The sequence below is a fragment of the Balaenoptera acutorostrata genome, chromosome 15 (genome assembly GCF_949987535.1).
Source record: "Balaenoptera acutorostrata chromosome 15, mBalAcu1.1, whole genome shotgun sequence".
Taxonomy (NCBI): domain Eukaryota; kingdom Metazoa; phylum Chordata; class Mammalia; order Artiodactyla; family Balaenopteridae; genus Balaenoptera; species Balaenoptera acutorostrata.
This window is the reverse complement of record NC_080078.1, coordinates 75,466,108-75,492,110: the sequence shown is the minus strand read 5'-3', so window position 1 is coordinate 75,492,110 and position 26,003 is coordinate 75,466,108. Positions and strand designations below refer to the sequence as shown.

The 26,003-nt window shown below is 51.2% G+C and overlaps 1 protein-coding gene across 3 annotated transcripts in view; it reads left to right on the top strand.

Annotated features, from left to right (window-relative positions):
- The window catches only part of CDH22 (cadherin 22), a 124,051-nt gene that overhangs the window by 28,515 nt on the left and 69,533 nt on the right, over positions 1 to 26,003 (top strand). For all 3 annotated transcript variants that reach the window (XM_057530117.1, XM_057530116.1, XM_057530118.1), the window contains exon 2: positions 24,820 to 25,447. In XM_057530117.1, coding sequence (XP_057386100.1) covers positions 25,196 to 25,447 — 252 coding nt within the window. In that variant the 5' untranslated portion in view covers positions 24,820 to 25,195. The remainder of the gene's footprint in view (positions 1 to 24,819; positions 25,448 to 26,003) is intronic.

Here is a 26,003-nt window from a genome sequence, read left to right as displayed (position 1 = left end):
TTTGAAAGCTATCAATGTTGATAGATCTGGTTCATTCCATTTAAGTTGCTGTGTTCTAGGGTATGAAAATTGCCTATTTTATGTGTCCCCTCTTTTACCAAGAGACATGTAGAATGTTTTCTCTTTTTCCCTTATCAGCAGCAGTGCTTCTGTAGCTATGTACGCATCTCCTGGAGCACATGCTGGTGTTTCTCTAGCACAGATGTTGTAATAGATCATGGCGGGGCTTATTAATAATGATGATAGTTGTCCTATACTAAGCTTTTGCTGTGTTCTAGAAGTGTCACATGCATTATCTCATTTAACCCTCACCTAAAACCTCGTGTGAGCGAAGATCTTGTCCAGTTTTCAGCTGAGAAGACTGAGGCCCAGAGACATGCAGAATTTATTCATAGTCACACAGCTGGGTTGGGGCAGAGTCTCCACCAGGCCCTGGTTTTCCTCAGCCCAGCACACACCCTGCCCCAGCAGTGGTGTCCCCCTCTGCTCATGGGGGTTTAGGGCAAGAATATTTGGAAAAACCAACTGGGCTAGTCTGCACTCAGAGCCCAGAATCCACAAAATTCCAAGTGGCAGGTGTCCTCTGGTGATAAAGGTTTCCAGGTCATTTCTGGGACAGGAGGCTCGACGTGTCAGCTGGGAGGACCACCCTCCCCCCTCCTGAGTTTTCCTTAATTGGGACATCAGAGGCTGAGGCAGCAGAGGCGGGGACTGGCAGGGACATTGAACCGTGAAATTGTAGGATCCTGGAGCTGGGCCTTTGAGGAGAAACTGAGGCCCGGGGCAGGGGTAGGGAGGACTTGCTGAAGGCCACACAGGCAGCCAGGGGACGAGCCGGATCAGGAGGCTGCCTTGCCCCGTCCAGTGGACCAATCAGTTGAGTCAAGGGACCTGGAAGCCTGGGCCTGGATTAGCGGTACTTGAAATGCAAAGCCATTACTGGCCCCAGGAGGCCACAACCACATGGGAGAGAGCTGGAGAGGCGGCCCCAGGGAGCAGAGGCCCCGCTCGTGCTCCCAGCTCCACCCTTTCCCCTCCTGTTCTGTCAGAGGAGCCAGCCTCTCTCTGCCGGAGCTCCAGGCCCCGCTCTCCTGCTTCTGCCCCCAGTCTTCAGTGTGTCAGCCTCGAGGGCTCTATAGTCCTCCCTATCAGCCTGAGCACACTCAACTCTCTCTCTTTTAAAAGTCCCTCCCTCCCCCGCCACGTTCCTCTCCATCTACTGCCCCCTCCCTCCTTCCCTTCCCAGCCCCACTAATCAAGTTGCCTCCGTTTCACTCCCTCCCACTCCTCAACCCACTCCAACCTGGCGTCGGCCCCCCTCCCCGTTACAACTCTCCCAGGGTCCCCACGGCCTCCTATACTGCGATGCTTCGGTTCCTCACCTCCGATCCCTGCGCCATCACCATCATCACCTTGGTCCTTTATCGACATTGGACGCCTGTGGCCACGGCATCCTCCAAAATCTCCCTCCTCTGACCTCCGAGACCCCTCTCTCTGCTGGTTTCTAACTGCCTCTCTGAGAGCTCCTTCTCCATCACCTTTGCCATCTCCTCTTCCCCCTGCTCCTCCATTTGTTTAAAAATACAAAAAAGTATACAGAGAAAAATGAACCAAAATGACTTGAAATCTCACCAGTTATTCCTCGTTGATGTTTTTGTTTTTGTTTTTTTTCTCGTTGATGTTTTTTTGAAATAGATGTGGCCCGTGAAGCACGTGTCCAGGAATATGCTGGGTCCAGAGGGCCCCTCCCCCGCCCTCCAGCCGCTCTCCAGAGGCAAACCCTGATCCCCCGTCTCATAATTCCTTCTAGAAAAATGTTTTGTTCATACTCCAGCACATATGTCTTTATATTATTTTTATTTACCCCAAAGGGATCATCCTAACACCCCATTCTGTGCTTCGGCTACCCCTTAAACCTTGGAGCTGACCTTGGCCTTTTCTCACTCCCCATGCTTGAGCCAAGGTGGTGTCTTGGGGTGTGTGATGCCCACATCACTTGTTGCCGGCTTTCATTTCTTCTCTGGCTTCCAGACCCACACATGCAACGGTACAGTTGGCATCTCCACTTGCGTGGCACCTCACACTTTTTGTGGGTTTGGCATCTTCCTCCCCCACCCCCAGCCCTGCCACCCCCGTCTCCCCAAATGGCTCTACCACTCATCCAAGCCAGCAGCCTGGGGTCACCCCTGAAAGCCTAACGTCATCTCTGGTCTGTGTCTGAATCCTGGATGCACCACTTCGGTTGTGGAAACACCGTGTGTTTCAGGTTCCTGGTGTGTCCTGTGGTTATGGATATTATCCATGTTCCCTCCCTTTTCCGATCACCCACATCCAATCCATCATCTGCGATTGTCCATTCTCCCAGCCAGACTGGCTTAAAGGCCCTTGTCTAGCTCCCCCGCAATCATCGAGGGCCCCTCCAATCTGTTCTGTTCTTAAGTGACCCTTCTGTAACCCTGATTACAGCCACTCCCCTTTCAGTTCAGGTTTCAACTGGAATAAACATCTTACGTGTCTCCAAACAGGACACATTTCCTCTCTGACCTCTGGGCCTTCTCACATGCTGTTCCCTGGGCCTGAAACCCTCTTCCCTCCTCCCCATATGGCCAATTCCTACTTATCCAACGGGTCACTCTCCAGGAAGCCCCTCCCTCATCCTGCTCCCGTAACAGCCTTTTGTAAAGTTTATCACACTCAGTGGTTTCTTGGTGATGGGACTCGGGGTTGCCTTCCATTACTGGTTTAAAATTTGCTCTTGCCTATGGTCTCTCTACCACTGAAACGCAAGCCATTTAGGGGTGAGAGTTTTTTTACCCATTCACTGCTGTATGCTCAGCTCCTGACACAGAGAGGGCGTTTAGAAAACGTTTGTTGAAGCACTTATTAATTCTTCCACTTAACAAATATTTGTTGAACTCCTTTTTGTGTCAGGTATTGTTCTATGCCCTAAGGGTACATCAGGGAATCAAACCGACAGGAATTCCTATCCCAGTGAAGCAGATATGCTAGGGATGAGAGAGAAACAAGCAATAAGCATAATAAATAAGTAAATCATATATGAAACGGTGATAAACACCATGAAAAATCAGGAGGAGGAAAAGGGGGTTGGAGAGGGGCTGTAATTTCAGATGGAGCGATTGCGTTGCTTTCTACTGAAATGATGATATTTGAGCAAAGATATTAAAATTGATAAGGGAGGGAGCCCTGCCGATATTTAGGGCAAGAATATTACAGGCAGAGGAAACAGCCAGTGCAAATGCTGTCAGGTGGGAACACGTCTGCGTGTTCAAGGAAAACCCAGAAGCCCAGCGGGGCTGGAGCAGAGGGAGGGAGGGACGGACAGGGTGGGAGGGGGGATGAAATCAAAGAGGCCATGCTCACAGACCATGCAGGGCCTTGTAGAAGCTCTGACTTTTATGCTGAGAGAAATGAGAGCCTTTTTTTTTTGACAGCTTTATTGAGGTATAATTTACAGACTACAATATTCATTCATTGTCAGCATACAATTTGATAATTTTTAGTAAATTACAGACTTGTGCAACCACTGTCACTATCAAGTTTTAGAACATTTGTTTTATCCCAGAAAGATCCTGCAGTCAATCCCCATTCTCACCACCAGCCCCAGGCAACCACTAATCTGTTTTCTGTCTCTGTAGATTTGCCTTTTCTGGACATTTCACATAATCAAAACCATACAGTATGTGTTTGTTTTGTTTTGTTTTGTTTTGGGTCCGGCTTCTTTCACTGAGTGTAATATTTTTGAGATGCGTTCCACATGATAGCACATATCAGCGGTGTGTTCCTTTTTATTGCTTAATAGTATTCCTTTGTGCTGCTATACCATACTTTGTTTCTCCATTCACCAGTTGATAGATTTTGTGTTTGTTTGTTTGTTTGTTTTGGCCACACTGCACTGCATGTGGAACCTTAGTTCCCCCACCAGACGTCTAACCCACACCCCCTGCAGTAAAAGCGTGGAGTCTGGACCACGAGGGCAGTCCCTTGATAGACTTTTGTATTGTTTCCACTTTTTGCCTATTTTGAATCATGCTGCTATGAGCATTTGCTTACGATCTTCATGTGGACCTATGTTTTCACTTCTCTTGGGTAGATACCTAAGAGTGGAATTGCTGGATCATATGGTAAATTTATGTTTAACTTTTTAAGAAACTCCCAAACTCTTTCCCAAATGGGCTGCTATGTGGAGAATAGTCTACAGTGGATCAAGGGTGGAAGCTGAGAGACCAGTTGTTTCATGAACATAATTAATTAAATAAACCCACTGGATCTGAGGAGAAAGGAATTAGGACTGTCATCCGATTGGCACCAGAGACCCTCATGGAGGACCCAGGCCAGGAGACCCCGGGCTGCAAACGCAGCCTTCCCAGCTCCAGAAAGATACAGGGAGGCCTGTCTCACGCCCACCCCTCCCTCCACACTACCCAATCCCCAGACAGCTTCCACGCAGCCAAAGCGTGAAAATCCCCAGTACGGAAAAGAATCAGCATCAGGCATGACTGTTCGAAGCAAGGGCGCCCTCTCCCCCCCAGGGAGATGACAACATTTTCTTTGCAATTAAAATTCCTTTGAAACTGAGACCAAGGAAAATTCAGAGGAGAAAGCTTTTTAAACTAGGGGAAATACTCTTCTTAGCAATTACCATGTGTGCATTTCAACAAAAGCTGTTTCTCCTCCCCCCTCCTGCTGGCTGCAGGGAGCTGCCCCTGCCGGGGCTCTGGTTCCGTATTCACACTGGGCCCAGAAGTCTCCCTTGGCCTTCAAAACTTTTCCCTGGCTGGTCCTTGCTTCTCTGTCCACTGCCCACTCTTAGCTCCTGGATCCCTCACACATTCCAGACTTCACTCCAGGCCTTTACTTACAATGTCACTTCCTGTGAGTCCTCCTTTCCCAACCCGATGGCTCATCTGTCAAGATGAACTTCCATCTTTGTGCTCCCTCTGGCTCTATCCTCAACCCACTGCTATTGTCCCTCCGCATCCCACAGGGATCTTCCTCGCTCTGAGCTCACAGCTCTACCTTTCTGCACAGCTCACTGCTCTGACCACAGCCCTCTGTTAGTATCTTGGCCTGGGAGTGTGATGTCCAACACATTAGAAAGAATGGGATGTTGGAGACCTGGGTTCACTGCATCCATTCAATCAACACATATTCATCGAGTCATTACAACGTGCCATGCATGTTGCCAAGCTCTAGGGATTAGCAATTTCTGTGTTTAGAAACAGGAGGCTAGATTTTTTGGAACAACCCTTCAGCTGAAAAGAGCTAAGAATACTGGATAAAATAGGAAAGGCATCTTATTAAATCATCAAAGAGCTGACAGGTAAGCTCTTTGTAAGGAATTACCAGGAATTATTAGGTCAAAACTGAAGGGAAAAGAGAAACCCAGAGAAGTTTGAGAGCACAGAATCTGTTTTTGTCCTGAGGGCATTTGCTGATCTCGGAAATTTTGAATTTGTTTTTGATGATCTCCCAGCATAAAGGGAATTGAAATCAAAGTCCATGGCCCATACAAAGTGGGTAATCAAGTAGGAGACCCTCACCGAAATAAGCTGGGACTCTGGAGGGCTTCACCCTTGCAGTAAGGGTGAACCAAATGTAACCCAGCTTTGAATCATAGATTGGCAGCCTCATCCACACTACTTGGGCATTCCAGGGAACTTCAAACCTTGAATTTTGTTTAAAGCAATCCCAGTATGGTAGCACCAAAGCCAAATGCAAATCCTTTTTAGAAGCAAATACCTTTATTCTAGGCATGAAATTCTTCCTAAAAAAACAATAAGAGTCAAAGTATTAGGCTGGCCAAAAAATTTAGTTCGGGTTTTCTGTAACAGCATACAGAAACCCGAACGAACTTTTTGGCCGACCAATACAATGGCCAACACAGAGTCAAAAATAACCAGACATGCCAGAAAGCAATGCTAATGAGCTAAGTAAGCAGTAGCGGTACAGTGTGAGCAAACAAATGACACCCTTTGCCTCATAGGGCTTACAGTCCAGCAAGGAAGACAGATATCAAACACTCTTATCAAGGCCACTAACAACCTCTGCATTGCCTAGTGGAGTCACTTCTTCATCCTCAGTTTACTTTGCTTCTCAGCAGCTTTCAACACGCTGACCTCTAGTTAATGCTCTTAGTTTCCATGACACCACAGTCTCTTGGATGGCCCCCAACCTCACTGGAAGCTTCTTCTCAGTCTTTCTGTTTCCTTCTCCTCCTCTATTTCATCTCTGATGTTGGAGTGCCTCAAGGATCACTTCTGGGTCTGCTCTCTGTCTCTTCCCAAGTGATCTCATTCATTTCCTCAGCATTAGATACCACCTACATGCTCATGAATCTCAGATTTATATCCCTTCTCCTTGGAGTCCAGACTGTTCCACCCAACTGCCTGCTACTTATCTCCTCTTGCAGATCTCATCAATGTCTCAAACATAAGATACCTAAATAGGAACTCTTGCTTCCTCTCCCAACCCTTCCTTCCCTCATTTGCTCCATCACGGTAAGTGTCACACCATACAGTGTTAAGCCAGGAATCTAAGAATCATCTTGAATCCCTGGTTTGAATTAGGGTGGTAATAAAGATGATGCAAAGTGGTCAACTTAGAGAGTTATTTAGGAAGTAAAGTGAACCAGACTTAATAATAGATTGCCCATGGGGGCTGCAGGGATGAGAGTTATCAAGCATGACTTCCAGCCTTCTGGCTTGGACCACCTGACATATAAGGATGCCATTCACTGAGATGGGGCACCCAGGAGAAGGACCAGCACGGAAGAAGAAGAACGTATGTTTGGTTTTTCACATGTTAGGTTTGAGGTCTCTCAGAGGCATCCAAGTGGAAGTATTGAGAAGCAATTGTATTTTTTATCTCTGGACTTCAGAAGGGAGGTTGAGACTAAGCTTGGGGGTCATCATAGTATTGATGGTAATTGGAGCCATTGGCATGGCTGAGATTGCCCAGGAAGAGATTGAGGAGTTTGAACATGGGATAGAGGCAGATATGCCTGCAAAGGAGATGCAGAAAGCATTGTTAGAGAGGTGGGAAGGAACCCAGTTGTTTAGTTTCATGTTTCAAATGCTGCTGAGAGGTCAAGTAAAATGAAGAGTGGAGAACATCCATTGGATTTAGCAAGATGGAGGTCATTGGTGACCTCTGTGAGCCGTCTTGATGTAGTGCTGGGGATGAAAGCCAGATGGCAGTGGGTTGAGAAGAGAGTGGGAGGTGAGTAAAGGAGTTCCTGAGAACACCCAGTCTGCAGAGAAGTTCTGCTGTTAAGGGAAGGGGCTGAGAGGTGTCAAGAGGTGTGTGCCTATTTTTGTTTGCTTTAAGATGGAATCTTCCTGAGCACATGTAAATGCCAGGAGCCCATCAGAGACAGGTGAAGATAAGGCAGGAGAAGGGAGAATTTGTAGTGTAAGGTTTCTCAGATGCCGGGAAGGTGTGAGTGGGCTTCCGAACCCAGATGAGGGGCCTGTCCTCAGACAAGAGACGTTTTCTCTGTTGAAAAGAGCAAGAAACAGGAGAGGGGAGATGTGTTCTCTCATCTATAAAATAGGGATAATAATAGTGCCTACCTCTGGGGTGGGTGGGGTGGGGATTCCACGAATGGATGCTTATAATGGGCTCAGCCTGGGGTAGTAATGGCGGGTGGTTAAAGCTCTACAGATAGCAGCCACTATTATTATCTTTCACTCTCAAAGCTCTGATCCACTCTCGCTTGTGGATAATAATCATCAAACCTCACCTGGTTATAGCACTTAACTCTTTCCAGAGGATTACTTTGATATCCATCTATGTGAGCCTCACAACAAACCTGGGAGGATTTATTTCCCCTGTTCTACAGGAGAGAATGCTGAGGCTCAGAGAGGTGAAGTGACTTGCCTGACTGAGGTCACATGGCTGGCAGTAGCAGAGCTGGGAGTCCAGTCCAGGTCCAACTCCCAAGCCTACTCCCCCCACGCCAGTTCCTGCCTTCTCCATAAAGAAGAACTCGTATTTAGGGTCTCACCACTCCCCACATGCAGCCCCTATGTGTGAGCTCTGTTTTCTTCAACAGTTGCAGTGTCAGTGTCCCCTGGAGAAAGGGCTGGGGAATCCATGACTCAAATCTATAGCTTTAAACTCAGGAAGGAGAGGATTAAGGTTTGAACAAGGAGCTCGGCTTGCTTTCTTGTTGCAGCCTGAGACAGGAGATTAGGGAAGAAAATGCCCTATCTGCCAGCTCCATCGCTTGTCAGGAGAGAGAAGAAAGTGAAACCTCCTTCAGGCCTGGCATCAGTGCTGCCTATCTGTCACCCCAGATGAGGCCCTGCTCTTAGTCTGGGGAGTGATTTGGCCAAACTGGCTTGCAGCTTTCAGCTCCAGCAGTCCCAGCACGGGGATGTAGGACCCGTGAGAAATATTCTGTCCCTGTTCCCTTCTCCCATCTGTTCTAGGCAAAGCTAGGTCATAATGAGTATTTCCACCTCTAAGTTAAGACCCAGCCCCTTGCCAAGGTGCTTAGCCTGGCCACACCTTACCTTTCTGCCCTCTTCCCCACCTCCCAGTCCCACCCTGGCCCCGCACTCTGGATATTCCTTCCTCCAAGACATCACCCAAGTAGTTCCCTCTGCCTGGTTATCCCTTTCGTCTTTGTTCTACATGGTGAACTGCTACTTAACCTTCAAGGAGCAATTCAAATGTCACCTGCTACAGGGAGCCCCATGTGACTTCCTTAGAGAAGGAAAACGAGCCTTTATTGAGCACCTACTATGTTCTAGTCCCTGGGTTAGGCTCAGAGATGCGTCAGATCCTGGCCTAGCCTCCAGGGGTCCAGGATTGCAGTCCAGTAGGAAGAAGTGGCAAGGCTGGAAGTCCCTGGGGATTTGGACGGGAAGCTGCAGAGACGGTGGGAAGTGACAACCCCGAATGGGCAGACTTGGGGCTGGGGGAGTGCTGACCTCAGGCCCCAGGCCCCGTAATGCAAGTGACAGGTCAGTTTCCCTGACAAAGCAGTCACCTGTACTTCTCCTTGGTATGTTGGCTCCTCTTGGCATCTTCTGTCTGCTCAACTGTTCACAAAAAAGCCAGGCGGAGGGCAGCAGTGGGAGCACCTGGTGAGGAGCTTGGCTCTGATGTCAGACCACCTGTGCGACCTTGGGGATGTCACCTGACCTCTCTGTGCCTCATCCCATCCACAAAATGGCAATAGAAATAGGGCCTGCCTTGTAGGGTTGTTTGAGAATTAAGTGGATTACACATGAGGTGCTTAGGATGGTGGTGTCAAGCACTCAATGGATGTGAGCTATTTTATTACTATTTATTATTTTCACTGGCAGAAGATTTGGGCCCATTATCAGCTCCCCCTGTGCACTAAGGAAATCATCCTCTCTCTGAGCCTCTCTCCAACAGGAAAATGAGGAAAGTAGTGGATTTCCATTTCCAGCTCTGATATTCTGGGATAGGAATGAAGGGGGGTAGTAATTGTGAGGGGTTGGGGGAATGGAAAGACCCAGGGGCAGAGCTGGGCCCTAAGCAGGGTGGAGACCAACCCCCCCATCACCACCACCACCACCGCAGGAAGCCTACCGTGTTGGTGAGCCACAAAAGGTAAGTTTCCAGAAAGGAGCTGGCACCTGGATCACAGAGAACCTTAAATGCCAAAACAATGCTTCTGAGAGGTGACAGGTCTTGATCAATGATTTGGAGACCGTGTCTAATCATTAGACATGGGTCCTTCAGAGAGGCAGGCATCTCCCCATCCCCAGAGGAATGCGAGCAGAGGCTGAGATCTAAGAGACATCAGACGTCAGATGGGTGGGTCAAGGTCTAAGAGGGCCTGAAACCCTCTAAGAGACTACAGCCCTCCAGGAACAGTGGTTGGGGGAAGAGGCGGTGGCCACGGTAGTAAGTGCCACAGCCCTGGAGTCAACTGCTTCTTTGGTATGTGACCTTGGCAGTTGACCCCACGCTCCCTGCCCCCAGTTTGCCCATCTCTAAAATGGGGGTGATGGTAGTGTCTTGCAACATGGTCAGTGTGAGGATTAGATGGAATAGCATCAATGTGCTCCTTTATTGCTGGGGTTACTGTTGTTTCTCCGCCTTGGCCTCCAGAAGCCTATTCTGCTGTCTTGGCCTCTCCTCTCTCCCATTCTAGGAGGAAGTGGCCACACTGGAGATTGGGGCTGACGAGTCTCCAGCCTGAGGCCTCCCTAAGGAGCTTGCCATGGCTACCAGCTGCCTGCAAGGAGAGGCCATAAATCCTGAGCCTGGGGTGGTAGGAGGGAAGGAACCCGTGTGTGGGGTGGGAAGAGGGGCAGCTAAGTGGAATTGAATCTTGTTTAAGGAGGAGGCCCACACCTCCCGGGGCCTGTAATTTACTGCGAGGTTGACAAGATGAAAGCGGAATTTTCAGTGGCATAATCACTGGGACCTCGGGGAGCCGCGGGAGACGAGCCGCGAGGCAGGTGGTGGCAGCCAGGGTTTAAGCGAGATCTGGGGCGCTGATCCCGCTGTGATCACAGCGGGCAGCAGACTGGGGGCACAGGGCTCTGAGCGGGGCCGGCCCAGCTGGCTAAGCCCAGGGCTCAGGCCAAGTCTTGTCTGCTGTCATCTCCAGAACCAAGGTCAGGCCCCGATTTTTCAGCCAGTTTTATGTAGTGGAACGTACCGCGCAAGACAGCTGTGACAGTGGCTGCCGACAGCCCTCAGCTGAGCCCCTTCACCAGGATTGCCCTCAGCCAAAGGGAGCTGTCTAGCTCAAGGTCACACCCCCTGGAGGGGTGGACAAGTCACGTCCAATATCTGGTAGATGCATGGATTCAAAGGCCGGGCCCCTTGCCTCAACTTGGAGCATCCCAGCTCCAGAGCGCCCCGTGGAAGCAGCTGGGGCCTCTGCTATGACAGTCTCACAGTTCAAGTTCTCCCTCTGCGCAGCCTTGCCTCTCTCACCCCTGCCACAGTGTTCCCTTCAACTCTCCTCAATAAACCTCCCGGAAGCAAATCTCTACCCTGGAGCCTGTTTCCAGGGAAGCGGACCTAAGGCTTTCCATCACCAGGAGGCTTGTTGTAAAACAGCTTTTGTGTACTGTGTTGTAAGAGGATCACAGAACCTTCTTTTCCAGATGGGGAGACTGAGGCCCAGAGAAGCAAGAAACTTACCCGAGAACACTTGGTGTTAGGGGCAAAAACTGGGATGCCAGACTCCCAGCCCATTAGCCCAACTCCTCCATTTTACAGATGGGCAGACTGAGGACCAGAGAGTTGGGGGGATGCAATTCAGCATCTATTACAAGGAACAGGGGAGAGTGGGGTCACGGAGGCAGTATGCTAGGGTGAAAGCTCACAGCTTTGGAGCTGGATCCTAGCCACATGGTGTCTTGAGCAAGCCACCTCTTCTTAAGTACTTCTATTTTTCATCAGTAATTGGACAGACTAAAGCCCATCTCAGGAGGATAGGGTGAGGCTCGCTTAAAATAATAAGAGCTTGCACTGGTTGTTTATTGGATGAACCCTTCACACACATCTTGATGAATCACTGTGAAAACATATTGCTCGTAGTAGGTACATGATGCTTGATCTTTGTTACACAACTTTCTGACCACCTGATCCAGGGGCTCCCGGGTCAGCATCAGAACCTGCTAGGGAGCTGTCCCAGACCTAGGACAGGCTCTGGGGCCAGACTTTCCTAATTCAAGTCCTGGATCCCCACTTCTTGGCTATGACTTTGGGCAAGTTACTTCACCTCTCTGTGCCCCAATGTCTTCATCTGTAAAATAATAATAATAAAACAGACTGTGGCACAGATTAAACAAGGGAACTCTTGTAAAGTGCTTAGCACAGCGGTTAACAAGCACAGCTTCTTATTTTTATTTCATGAAATTCACAAGTCCTGGCACGTAGAAAGAACCCTATAAATGTTGCCTATTAATATTATTATCACTATTACTGAATCAGATGCCCCGGGGACCTGGGGATATGTATTTTAAGAGTCCCTCTTGTTATGCTGCCAACATGACCCTGCTCCCAGCAGGTCCTCTGATGAGCCCTGGGAACCACAGTTTGACCTTCCATTGTACAGAAGCCCAGAGAGGGCGGGGACTTGCCCAAGGTCACCCAGCACGGTGGGATCACAGCCAAGCTCCAACCTAGTCCACTTGCCTTCCAGCCTGGAGAGCTTCCTTCTGTGCTGCAAAGGGACAGATCCCTTAGTGTCATCTGCTTGGGTTGCAGTAAAAATTAACTACCCTGAATATGTGCATCATCAACGCAGCTCCAAGACAGATAAGGGCGGAAATGAGATGTGTCACACATGCTCCTGGGGTATCCAAGCAGTCTCTTTAATGACTCCCTGGAGTGCCCTCCACTCTATGAGGACCCCCACAAGCCAGCTGGTCTCCTCTGCTATGCCCTGGGTGAGACCCATTGCTAGGTCTGGGATGGGTGCCCCAAGAGGCCTTGAGTGAGCAGAGCTGAGGGTGGGGCTTCACCCTTGGCCGGCCCGGTTCCAGTCCCCCCTCCCAACTCATCTGTGCATCTTACAGGTGCATCCTCATCGAGACCACCTCGGTTCTCACCCCAGCCCAGATGGTAGTGTTTTACTGTCTGAGTGAGGGTGATGGGTGAGGACTTCTCCCCTACGGATGCTAGAATAGAAGCTGATGCACAGGGGCAAAGGACCCTGCTGTGGACCCCCAGTCTCTGTCCCTAGCGATCCTCTGCTACAGATAAACTTTAATAGACTCAGGTCTGGGGAAACCTCCCTGTGGCTGGAGCCACGTATTCCAGGAACTGGGTGGGGGAGGGAGAGACCCAGAGGGAACATCCAGGCCCCTGGTAGGATGGAGGAGCTGGGATCAGGTATGTGTGTGTGTGTGATATGAATAGATATAGCAGATAGAACAATGGGAGACAGACAAACAAGGAGGCAATACAGGGGGAGAAGAAGATAGAAGGGAAGGAAGAGACAGACTAGAAAGAAGAGCAGGAGAAAGGAAGAAAGCAGAGGGAAAAGGAGAATGACTAGAATGGAAATATAACTCATAGTATACTCATGCAATGGAGTACTATACAGCAGTGAAAAGGAAACACGCAAGAACAAAGATGAATCTCAAAAACACAATGCAAACAAGATGCAAAAGAGTGTATACAGCATGATTCCATCTATCTCAAGTTTAAAAACAAAACTAAACTAAACTAAGAATTTAGGAAGGCATAATTAGATGATAAAGCATATAAAAAGGCAAGGGGCTGGTTATCGTAAAAGCCAGGGAGAAGGGAAGCAGTTGGTTATGGTCAAAAAAGGGACACAGTTGGGGGGCTTCTGAAGGGGGGACAATTTTCAGTGTTTTGATCAAAGGGTGAACCATGGGGTTCATTTTATAATTATTTGTTAAACTCTGCATTTATGTTTTGTGCACTTTTAGGTACGAATGTCGAATTTCACAATTTTAACTGATTACAAAAGTCGAGAAAGGGGAGGAGGAGAGAGAGGAGGGAGCAGCTCAGGCGTGAGAGGAAGAAGGACCTCCCGGGGCTCTGCTTGGCTGGCACCACAGCAGGGCCCTGCCCCCCATCCGGCTGCATTTGTAAAATGGAATAAATATTGACACGGCCGGGATGGTATTCAATTTGTCCTGATCACTGGGCTGCAGTGAGTTCTGACAGGGCGAGGTGTAAAACAGCAGCTCGGATGTAATTTCTACTGTCAACATGATGTACAGCAGGCTCTGCCTGCGGCACCAGCAGGCGGGCAGGGCGGGGGCAGGGCGGGGAGACAGGTGCAGGCCCCGGGCACCTGGGGTGGAGGGTCCAGGTGGCCACCCCGGGGCAGGTGAGCAGTGGCAGCTAAGGTGTGTGTGTGTGCATGTGTGTGTAGTTGTGAACGTGCATACACGTGTGTGTTCATAACTTTCATGGGAGGTCACGCTTTCAGTAGACAGTCAGGCCTCGGGTAAGCAGTGTCAAGAGGTGTTTGGGGGGAGGGACATAGTCCATGCTTAGAGCCAGATGCAGGCCTTTCCTTCCTTCCCAGCAGCCACTAAACACCTCTTTGCCCATCCTCATGCCCCTCCCTCTGCCACAACCCATTTGAATTCCACAACTACCAACTAGCTAGCTGTGTGATCTTGGGCAAGTCCCTCAACCTCTCTGAGCCACTGTCCTTTCTTCTGTAATAGAAATTTTAAAGAGAGCTGTTGCAAGATTTCAATCAGATCCTTGATATAAAGTGTCCTGCATGGAATTTAGTGTTACCTCTTATTATTAGCTAATTGGATGGCACTGTGCCCGGCACACAGTAAAAGTTCTAAAAATGTTATCTATCATCATTCTCATTGACTCAGAATCAGCTCAGTATATGCAACCTGCCTCCCTTTCTTCCTTCTCTATTCCTTTGGTCTGCCAAGGCTGTTCCCCCAAAGGAACACAGCTTGGGACGAACCCCACTGGGTCCCATCCGCCCCTGCATTCTTAGCAGAGTGAAATGAGACTGTGAAGGGGGCTATTGTGAGGAATAAGCAAGGTGATGCCCATAAAGTGCCAGAACAGTGCCTGGGTTTTAGTAGGTGATCAATAAATGTCACTTAAAACAAAAACCAGGGGTCATGCCCAATGTCGCTCTCCCTCATCCCCTGCGTCGGACCCATCAGCAAGACTGGTCCACTTCCTAAATATCTCATATCCGTCACCTTCTCTCCATCCCACAACGGCCTCCCTGGTCTGAGCCACCACCAGCGTCTCTCCCCCAGACACCGCCACCGTCTCCTCTTGGGGCCCCTGCTTCTGGTCCTGCACATGTGCAGTTTGTCCTTTAAGCCTCAAGCCCGTGATCTCCTTCAAAACACAAGTTTGACCACATCTCCTCTGCTAAAAACCCTTCAATGCCTTCCCATTGCTCTGAGCTAAAAATCCAAACTTCTTAAGCCCATTCGTATGTTGCCTCTCCCCCTCACACGCTGTGCTCTGGCCCCTGAGTTTTCAGGCCCTCAAATGCGGCTTTGCACATTCTGTTACCTGGGGCCCAGCATGTCTCTCTCATCCTTTACGTTTCAGCTCAAAAACCCCTTTCTCAAGGAACTGCCCCTCCCTGGCCCCACCCATCCCTAATGCGGTTGTGCCCCTGTTAAATGTGGGAGTCCCCTGTACTTTCCCTCTGTGGAACCTGACCCCGTTGGTAATTGTACATTTACTTGTGAGATGATTGGATTGATGATTATCTCCTCCTTACACACACACACACACACACACACACACACACACACACACACACACACACACACACACACGGAACAGAAGGCCATGGGGGCAGGGACTTCGATTTGTCCACTGCTACATCCTCAGCCTCCAGCACAGTGTCCGGCATAGAGTAGGTGCTCAATAAATATTTAATGAATCAATGAATGGAACAAACAGAAGGAAACGATGCCATAGAAGGGCAGTCTCAGGGGAGATGGTGTGGCTGTAACCAGGCAACCCCACCACCTGGCCTTCCATCCATCCAGCCATGCATTCTTTCATCTGTTCATTCACACATTCAGTAGCACCCACTCTGAGCATGGTACAGAGGTGTGAGGTGAAGGGCAGAGAGCAGTGAGGGAGGTGCCCACGGCCAGCTGGCAGGATGCTGAGACCGAGACAAGAGAGAGTGTGGTTCTGAGCCAGCACTCAGACAAGTGAGCTCACTGGGGTCGGGGGTGGGTGAATTGGGGGAGGCAGACAGGCTGCCTGGAGAAGAGGGCATGGGCCCTGAGAGGTGGGTCAGTGTTGGATGTGGGGCAACATGGGAGAAGGGTATTCCTGGCAGAGGGAACAGCAGGAGCAAAGGCCTAGAGGCACAAAAGTAGTCAACAGTGGTTGGTGCCAACTGCCCAGAGAGATGAGTACATGAAAAGATGCAGTGACAATAACGTAGAGTGGGGCGTCCAGATCTCACAGGGCCTTGAGTGGCCACGTGTGCAGGCTTTGGAGCCAACAGCCCAGAGTTCAAATCCCAGCTCCACATCCTCCCGGTTGTATCTTGGGCAAGTTTCATGAACTCTTTGTGCCTCAGTTTCCTCATCTGAAAAATGAGGGCAAATAACAGTCCCCACCTCAAAGGACTATGTCTGTGTGGAGTCATTGAACAGGAAAAATTCTTTGTTACTCTGAATGGTAACGAACGAATGCCAGGCCCAAGTCTGGACTTTATCTTGAAGGTGAAAGGGAGCTGGGGAAAATTTTGAAAAGAACCTTCCAGACTGAGCTGGGCTTCATGAAGTTGCATCTGGCAGCATGCCCAGCATAGACTGGGGGCAAGACTAGGGGCCCTTGGACCAGCCTTTGCAGATGGGGTGACCCTGTATATGGGGTACATATGGCCCCAGCTCTGCTCGTCCCTCTCCCCTGACCTCCCACCTTTGCCACCCTGGATAATGGTCCAGCTACCAAGCCCAGAAGCTTTGGCATATCCTGACCCCCCACAAAAACACCCAGAGAGGCAGTCGCCACCCCACCTAGCAATATAACGCTGAGCTTATAGGACGCGTGCATCACCCCCAAGACCCCAGGGACAGCCCACGGACTTGGCCCACACAGAGCAGGCCCCCATCCAGTCACTCGCTCCACGCTTACTGAGCGCCTACCACATGCAGGAAGTTGTTCTAGGTGCTGGGATGCAGTGCACACGCGTGCTTCCCCTGCACACACCATTACTGATGCAAACGCACACACGTGCTCAGGCACACACGTGCTCATGGATGTCAAGGCAGGCCAAGGCCGTAACTGGTCTGCTCTCTTGTTTATGGTTTCACCGTGCCTTCCTTGGAGCAGGGGGCGGGGGAGCAATGAGAGGTGAGCAGAGACAGGTGACCCTGCCCAGCACCCCTCCACACCTCAACGGCTCCTGCATTACTCTGGGATCCATTCTGGCCTGGAGGGAGAGTACTGAGCTATTAGAGATAATTTCCCCCCAGGGAGAAGGCAGCAGCCAAGCACAGAGAGATCTGGGCTCAGGATCCAGCCGGCATGGTGCCCTTGGGACTCGGGCAGGGCAGACAGGAGCCAGGCTGCCAGACACAGTTCCCACTGGCAGACCTGGGAGCCAGGTGGGCACGGAGAAAGGACATATACACACCAAACCAGTGTGCAGAATGGAGGGAGTGAATGAATGAATGAGCAAATGAATGAGCTGCCTCTTCCTGCATCCCCCAGGCACCAGCCTAGCCCTGGAGCCAGAGGAACTGCCCTGACCCGGTACAAGTCTTCACTCTTCTTGGAACAAGGTGCACTCATGGGCTCATAGCAGTTGTTAAATATTTATTTATTTGTTTATTTTTTGGCCACACCGTGTGGCATGTGGGATCTTAGGTCCCTGACCAGGGATCAAACCCGAGCCCCCTGTATTGGAAGCGCGGAATCTTAACCACTGGACCACCAGGGAAATCCACAGTTGTTAAATAAATGCATGAGTGAATAAATGAGTGACTGAGTGGACAGATAATTATGAACCCCTTTTACCTGGTCAGGATACTTTGTACATAATAGGGGTCCAGTAGTATTTTTCAAGTGACCAGAAATAATAATAATAACAGTAGCCATTATCGGTATACTAGCTAAAATTTATTGCCGAACACTGTGGATCCCTTCACATGCATCATCTCATTTATTCCTCACACTAGGTCTAGAAGGTAAGCACTGTTATCCCCATTTTTCTGATAAGAAAACTGAGACTCAGAGAAATGGAGAAAATTACCAAGATCATGCATACAGTAAAACAATGGAATTGGGACTCAAACCCTGGTCTGACTTTGGACCTCATGGCTTTAGGTCCCCTGAATGTTAAATTCTGCCCCAGAGATAGGGGCTAAGAAGATGATCAGGAATCTGGGGGAGGAGGCAGGGGTGAGGAGCCCCAGGTTGCACCATGAAGTCTCCCCTGCTTTGTCCTGCCTGTGGGGTCACTGAGCCCAGCCCCTCTTCTTGGTCTTGGCAGAGTGAGAGTCTGGGAAACAAATGTGGGATGGGTAGGATAAGAATTCCTTCCTCTGACCCCAGGGAGACAGCCAGATGACAAAGGAAGGCCTGGAGCCACTGAGCTTGCAGTGATACAGCCTTGGCAGCAATGGTACTAGGGCACTGAGAAATCAAGAAAGGACATGCTGGTCACCCAGCCCAGATTCTGATAGTATACAATGTAGGCAGTGGCAGTGATGCCTGCAGCAAATCAGCAAGTCTAGCAGCTCCTCAGTGAGAAGGAAAGGCATGTTGCCCAAGCAGCTCCCCAAATCTATCTGAGGCAAAATTCTCCTTAGTCCCTCCCAGACCCCAGCTCCCTGTTTGGCTCTGCCAGGTGTGTGTGGGAAGGAGCAGGGAGGGATGGAAGAAGGAACAGGCATGATCTCTGTCCTCCAGAATCTTGCCATCACTGCTGACACCAAACCCCAGAGGAAGACCCAGCCATAGAGGTCTGAGGGGGTTCAGAGGAGAGAGAGAATGAGAGTGTGGAGGAAGTGGGGCTGGAACTGGATCATCCAAGCCCAGAATGGATAACTTTGGTGGTTCAACAATATCATCAAGGATACAGATTGTTCCATCATTTCTTAGTAGGTCCCTTTGGCCTCTTGGAGTAGCTCCCCTCATTGTCCCAAAATGGCTGCTATTGCTCTGGCCATCACCTTCTCACACATGCAGAAAATAAAAAATTTCTCCTCAAGGCATCTCTTTTTAAAGAGTAAAAAATATGTATCCAGACGCTCTTCAGGAGTTATATTTCACTGGCCAGAATTATGTCACATGATACTTTCTAGACCAATCACTGGTGGGGATGGGGGCATGGCTCTTATTGGCTTAGACTAATCACTGTTCAGAGTGGAGGGGCTGTACACATGGCCAAGCTGTGGGAAAGTGGCTATCAAAAGAAAGTTGAAACAAGAAAGAAGAATGGGGGAATGAATTAGCCTTTAGCAGCCAGCCCATCTTTTATATTTCCCATCGCTCTCTTTACACACCATAAAACCCAGCCAGACTGCTGAGGTAGGGGCGGGAGCTGGGGGAGCAGGCAAAACGAACCTCCAAAAATCCCTAGAGGGGCTGCGGCCCACTCACACGTGTCTCCACCTATTCTCTTCCCAGTCTCTCCCGAATCCACTTCAGTCACGCCTGCACACCCACCACTCAACCAAAATAGCTTTTATCAAGGCCACTAATGACCTCCGTGTTGCTAAATCCAATGGTCAATTCAAAGTCCGCATCTGACTTGACCTATCAGTAGGATGACCATATAATTTATCATCCAATCTGAGAGTAAAGGAGGGTATGACACTATTCATAGTTATGCCAGGACAACAGATGTAAAGTGGAACTGACACAAGCAAAGGTGGACAGACAGTCACCAGTTAATGCCTCCTTCTTTCTTTCTTCTATGGGCTTCCAAGGTACCTCCTCTCTCCTCCCCTCCCCTCCCCCTCTCTCCCCTCTTTCTCAGCCTCCTTCGCTATTTCCTCCTCATCTCCCCGATCTCTATGTGCTGAGGTGCAGGACCTCTTCCCCATCTACGCTCACTCCTTCATAAGCTCACTCAGTCTCAGCTCTAAATATCATCCAAATTCCCTCACTGGTATCTGCAGCCGGGACCTCGCCCCTGAGCTCCTGACTGTTAAGTACAGTTGCCTGCTCAACGTCTCTGCTGGATGTCTAATAGGCATTGGATGTAGCACGTCCAAGACTTGATTGTAATATGTCCAAATGAGTCCCTGATTGTCTCCCAAATCTGCTCTGCCCATGCTTGTCTGCAGCTCCGTGAAAGGACACCCCATCACTTCCGTCGCCTAGGCTGCAGATGTGGTCATGCTCGGTTCCTCTCTTTCCCTCACACCCCATTTCTGACCCATCAACATATCTTGTGATACAGCCTTATTCTCAGCACCTCCACTGCTCCCACTTGGTCCAAGCCACCTTTACTCCTTGTCTGGATTACTGAAATAGCTCCCTTGCCCCCTCCCAGCCCCATCTTCTCTCTATTTTGAATACAGAAGCCAAACAACCAGAGTGGTCTTTTAAGACATAAATCAGATCATGTCATTCCTCTGCTCAAACCCTCCTACTGGGTCCCATCTCACTCAGAAAAACCCAAAGGAGACCCTGCAGGGTCTGATGCCCAGCTCCACATCTCTCTGGCTTCATCTCCTGCTTCCCCCTGCACTCACTCCATTTCAGCAACACCGGGCTCCTTGCTTTTCTCCGGCACACCAAATATGCACTGACCTCAGGGCCTTTGCACTTGCTGTTCCCTCAGCCTGGAATGCTCTTCTTCCAACTATGTGCACAGCTCTCTCCTTCCCTCACTTCAGATCTCTGTTCAAATGTCATTTTCCCTGCTGGGCCTTCCCTGACCACCTTGTATAAATTATCATTTATAATACATGATTGAGAGAGAAAGAGGGAGAGAGAAAATCCCCATCCAGCACTTCCTTTGCCCCTTACCCTGCTTTGTTTTTCTCCGTAGCACTTACCATCATCTGACATGTTATTTGTTTATCGTCTGAACCCACTAGACGTGCAAGGGCAAGGAGTCTGTTTCTTTTCATTGTGCTGAGAACAGAACAGAGTGGAAACTCACAAATATCTGTGGAGTGAAGGAATGGGCACCAGATACACACGTGCGCTGGCATCCACGATTGCAGACCTGTGCCCGCACGCACGTAGGAACCACACGCACTTACGTGGGCCCGAGGGCACATGGATTATAGGAGGTGAGGCTGAAGAGCAGACAGGGCAAAGCCAACATTTACTGAGTAAGGTTGGGGCTCGGCTTTTCATCCCATTTTGGGATTCAACAACTGTGCAGTAGGCTGAGACGTGTGGCCCAGAGAAGGCCACCAACATGCCCAAGATCTCACAGGGAGGCCCAGCAGAGCCAAACGCAGCTCCAAGGTGCCACAGCTGCCTCCCCTGAAGGACCTGGAATGCCAAGACAGGGTCCTGTAGTTGACACCCACTTGGGAAAAGCAGCTGGAGCAGGAGAGAAAGGAAGGGAGGGAGGGATGGGGCTGTGAGGGCCTCGTCCCTCAAATGGCAGCACAGGATGCGCCCTGTACAAGGGGGTAGGTGGGCACAGAGATGCAGCCACCCTTGTCTTGCCAAGCGTGCCTCCTGGCACTGGGCTGCATCCACCCAGAGGGGCGTCTTTTCCCATCCCCTCAAAGGTGCCCTCCCCCAAGGGGAATCCAAGTCCTGGGTTCGAGGCCCTGCTCCATCACCAAGTATCCTATGCAACTTTGGATAACACTCTTGGACTCTGCCCCTTTCTAAAGTGGGATTTGACCTCAGACCTTTGTAGCCCTTCCACAGAGCACTCCCTCTCCTCCCCAACACCCCAAATTCCACATACCCAAATCCCTCCTGTGCTTTAACTCCAAGTGCCACCTCCTCTGTGATGCTGTCCCTACTCTGCAACCCACTATGCCTAGCCCTCCGAAGGTGAAGGACTCGCATCATGAAATTCGTGATTACGGCCATGTGCCATTTCAGTCTCCCATGGTTTTTATTGTATGAAGTCCCTCCTAATATTTCTCTGCAGGCTCAGAATAAAATGGACACTGCTTTCCTTCCTCTAGTCTGCCTTGTACCCGCCCTCTCCTGATGCATCTTCAACCACCCCCTTGCTCTGTACCAGCTACAGTGGCCTCCTTACTGTTCCTCAGCGTGTTCCAGCCTCTGGACCTTTGTACATGCTGTTCCCTCTGCATCGAACCTTGCTGTACCCTGCTCCTTCTCATTCTTCCAGAGCAGCCAAATGTCACTTCCTCTGAGAGATCCTCCCTGACACCCTGTCTATAATAACACACACCCCAGTCCTTCCATCATCCTCTTCCTCCCTCTTTCCTGCTTTATATTCCTTCTTATCAATCCCCGAAATTATAGTGTAGATTTCATTCCTTTGTTACCAGAAGGTCAGCTCCATGAGAGCTGGGACTTTTTTATTGCTTTGTCTCCAGTGCACAGGGGCTGGCATCAGGGAGGCACGAGTAAATATTTGTAGAAAGGGTAAATGAATAACCAGAAGAAATGCATCTCTCTCCTGTCGTATAGCTGAGCAGCTGAGTGCATCTTGCTGTCTTACACAGAGAAACTGTTTTTCAAGTGTGTTGAATGAGTAAATGAAATGCATTTCTGTCTCCCTAGTTGTAGTAGATGCTAATGTATGATGAACGAGTGAATGATTGAATCTTAGTATGTCCCCCTCTTGTAAAAGGTGTTATAAAGAAAGAAATCAAGGAAAGGAGGGAGAGAGGGAGGGAGAAAGAGCCACAACAGGGTGCCTGCAAACATTGGGGGATCTCCCCTTGTTCCCACTTCCTGTGCCAGGCCTCCCCAGAGATGGCCCCAGCCTCCCCCAAACCCTCCCTCCCACCAGCCCCTCCCCTCTGCGTCCCTGCAAGGCTGTGATGGGCCCTGAAACTGCCTGATGGAGCCTGGGGACCAGTTCCTGCAGCGCGCATGGAAGTCATAAGCTCCAGGAAATGAAGGCTTCGGAGCGGCGCCTCCTTCTCACCCATGACTCCAGCCTCATTACAACCAGCCCAGGCCGTAACGTGGGGAATCAACGCTGGATCCCCAGAGGCGGCAGCACAGCTCAGGGATTGCGGAGAGGGGGCCACTTGGGTGGGGGGAGGTCCACCAACATCCCTGGGCGGTGCCTTCATCCCTAGACCCCATGGAGTGGGCGAGGAGGGGGTGGGACAGGGGAGCTGCGGATGCTCACAGCAGGGTCGTGGGCCTTCTTGATGTCCATTAATTCAGGGTGGGTCCTACAGGGAAAGAGGGCTGGCTCAGGACTCCTCCCCTCTGCTCTTCCCTATGGACCGTTGATGTTTTCTTATTCTCATTGCCCTGAAATGCACCATCACCCGCACCTCCCAACAGATGACTCCCTACCCTGGAACCCCTTCCATAAAGAAATTCTGGAGCTGATAGTGGGAAAGAGCACTGGGGAGTCGAGCATCTGCAAAATGGGTATAAGACACCAACTTTCACAGTTGTTGTGACTCCTGTGAGTTACTGAGTTAAAGGTAGGAGAATTACCTGCTGTGGTTCTGGGTCACAGGAAGTGATCAGCATGTCTTCTGCCCCAAACAGTCCAGCCACTTCCTTTGTACACAGGAGGACCTGGCTGGGGCCAGGTCAGACCCTCACAGATTCTCTGCTTAGCCACACACCTCATGTTTCCAACCTGATTCCCCAAACTAGCCAGATCACCCTTAGCCTGGCTGCATACTCCTCTGTCAGAATGCCCATCCCTTTCTTCCCACCGATCAGATGCCCCCTCCTCCAAGAAGCAGCCCTGATGCCCTCCCACCCACCTGCCACTTCCAGACAGCTGTGCCCACTCCCTTCCCTGAGGCCCACAGGTGTCAGGTTGCACACCCTTTTACAGCTCTGATCACAAACAACCTGGCATTTAGGTCGTTACTGGGGGTCTTGTCTCTCATCCCACTAAACTGAGCTTATTTAATCTTTTTTTTTTTCTTTTTAACATCTTTATTGGAGTATAATTGCTTTACAAAGGTGTGTTAGTTTCTGCTTTATAACAAAGTGAATCAGTTATACATATACATATGTTCCCATATCTCTTCCCTCTTGCATCTCCCTCCCTCCCACCCTCCTTATCCCACCCCTCTAGGTGGTCACAAAGCACAGAGCTGATCTCCCTGTGCTAGGCGGTTGCTTCCCACTAGCTATCTATTTTACATTTGGTAGTGTAGATATGTTTAATCTTTTTCTTAGCATCCAGCCCAAACCTGGCACAGAGTCAAAGCTCAGTGGAATGGAGTTGTTGAAATGAACTGGGCTTGGGGAGAGGAAAAGTGGGGACTGAGCCCCTCACCTCCGCTAATGCTTCTCAGTGCCTGAAACTCCTCCATGAAAGCAGCATTGCTGTCCCCTGTAAACACCCACATTAAGCCATTATTCATCATTATGGCTTGAGTAGGAGTTAGTCCCTCAGATCCGTTCTTGCTGAAAGCAGAATCTGATGGAGGGAGGGAAGGAGAGATGGATTGATCTGGGGAGGCAGTGCTGGTCCAGGAAGGGGAAGTGTCTTTCAGACTCTGGGAAAGGAAGGTTTTTCTGGGGAGTGTGGAGACACCAAAGGCAAGTTCAGGGGGGATGTGACCCTGCCCAAAGCCACAGAGGGAACCTCCAAGCAAGGCCCTCTGGGACTCAGGTGCCCCACCTGTGAAAGGGAGCGTGGAGGGACTCACATGAGGTCAGCGGGCCTTCCCTGGGCCCCTGGTTTGGATGGAATGACCTCTCTGTGCTGCTGTGGGGAGGCAGGAGTGGTGGGTGGCGGGCTGCGTGCTGGACTCTGTGCCCCCAGGAGGCCTGGGTCCTGGGAGCTCTTGAAGACCCCTTCTGGAAGGGGCAGCTTCCTCTCTAGGATGGGGGTTTTCTATGGGGTGGGCTGGGCTGGAGAGGCTGTCAGCCAGGGGGCAGGGAAAGCAGCTCATAAGGTCCCTGCCCCTGTGGGCACCCGGGCTGGCCCAGAACCACCAAGAAAGGGCTGGATGCGGGGGCTGTGAGGAAAGGGGGCGTGCTGGGAGAGCGGGGGAGAGGAGAGGTGTGCGGTGGGAGTGGAAAGGAAGCATCCAGGGCTGGGGGAGGGGGAGGGGCAGGGCTACTAGGCCGTGGGCCAAGAAGGCCGGAACCACTCTGTCTTGTTTGCCCCACGCTGCACAGTGCCAGGCACATGGTAGGTGTTTAATTAGTACCTAAAGGACAAAAAGGTAGACCCAACCTGCCCTGTCCCCGCAGACAGCCTCCTCTGATGTTTTCTTGTTTTTCTCGCAGGCTCCTGGCCCGGACGGCCTCTCGTCCCCGAAGGACCCCTGCGCTCAGGGACCATGGCGCACCCCAGACTCCGGAGCTGCCAAGGCGCTGCCTGGTGATCCGGCCGCGGCGGCGCCAGGGGGGCGCGGGCGGGGACCCCGGGGGGCCGTCCATGCCCCGGGTGCGGCCGCGCCCCCTCCCCCTCCAGCCGGGCGCCTCCACGGCTGGGCGGCGTTCAGGGCCGCAGGCCTGTCCGGGTGCCCCGTCGGGGGCGGCGCCCCGGCAGCCGCGCTGAGGCCGCCATGTGACGCGGCGCCGCTCCGTCCTGCCACCAAGCGGCGACGCCCTGGTACCTCCCGTCCATGCTCCTGGGCCCGGGGCCCCTCGCAGGCCAAGCATGAGGCCGCGGCCCGACGGTCGGGGGCTCCGGGTGGGAGCGGCGCTGTCGCCCGCGATGCTGCTGCTGCTGCTGCTGATGCCGCCGCCGCCGCCGGGACCCCTGTGGGCGGCGGGCACGCCTGCGCCCTCGGCGTCCGGGGCTGCGCAGAACGGCGCGCCGGGCGCGGGCCGCGTGAAGCGCGGCTGGGTGTGGAACCAGTTCTTCGTGGTGGAAGAGTACACGGGCACCGAGCCCCTGTACGTGGGCAAGGTAAAGTGGCACCCCGCACCCGCTGTCCCGCGCCTGGGACCCTGGAGACGCCCGCTGGTAGGCGCAAGGGACCCCCAGTTCCCCTCCGCCCCCCCCCCCCAAATCCCAGTCCCCGCTGCCTCCTCCCAGCTGCCCCTGGTCAGGAGCAGCCAAGAGGGTCATCACTCTGCTCCCATCCCTATTCCACATCCTTCTCTAGTCCCTCTTCCTTCTGCATCTTAGAGCAGAGAGTACTAGTAGGGAGGGAAACCCAGTCCGTCTTGTAGCTAGATGCATCTAGAATGGAGAAACGAGTTTGCAAATCTGATCATGTCACACACAAACTGTCCCCACTGTGTTTAAAATTCTTCAGTAGCTTCCCATGCACTTGAGGTCAAATCCAAACTCCCTCCCACTGCTTGCAAGGATCCGGCTCCTCCAGCCTCATCTGCTGCCACGCTCGCTCTGAGTTTCCGACCACAACACCCTTCTGATGGCCCCTCCGATGCCCCCACAGGCTCCTGCCAGCCCCGTCCCCCCTTATCTAGATTGTTTGCCTTCCTCAACTGCTCTGTCC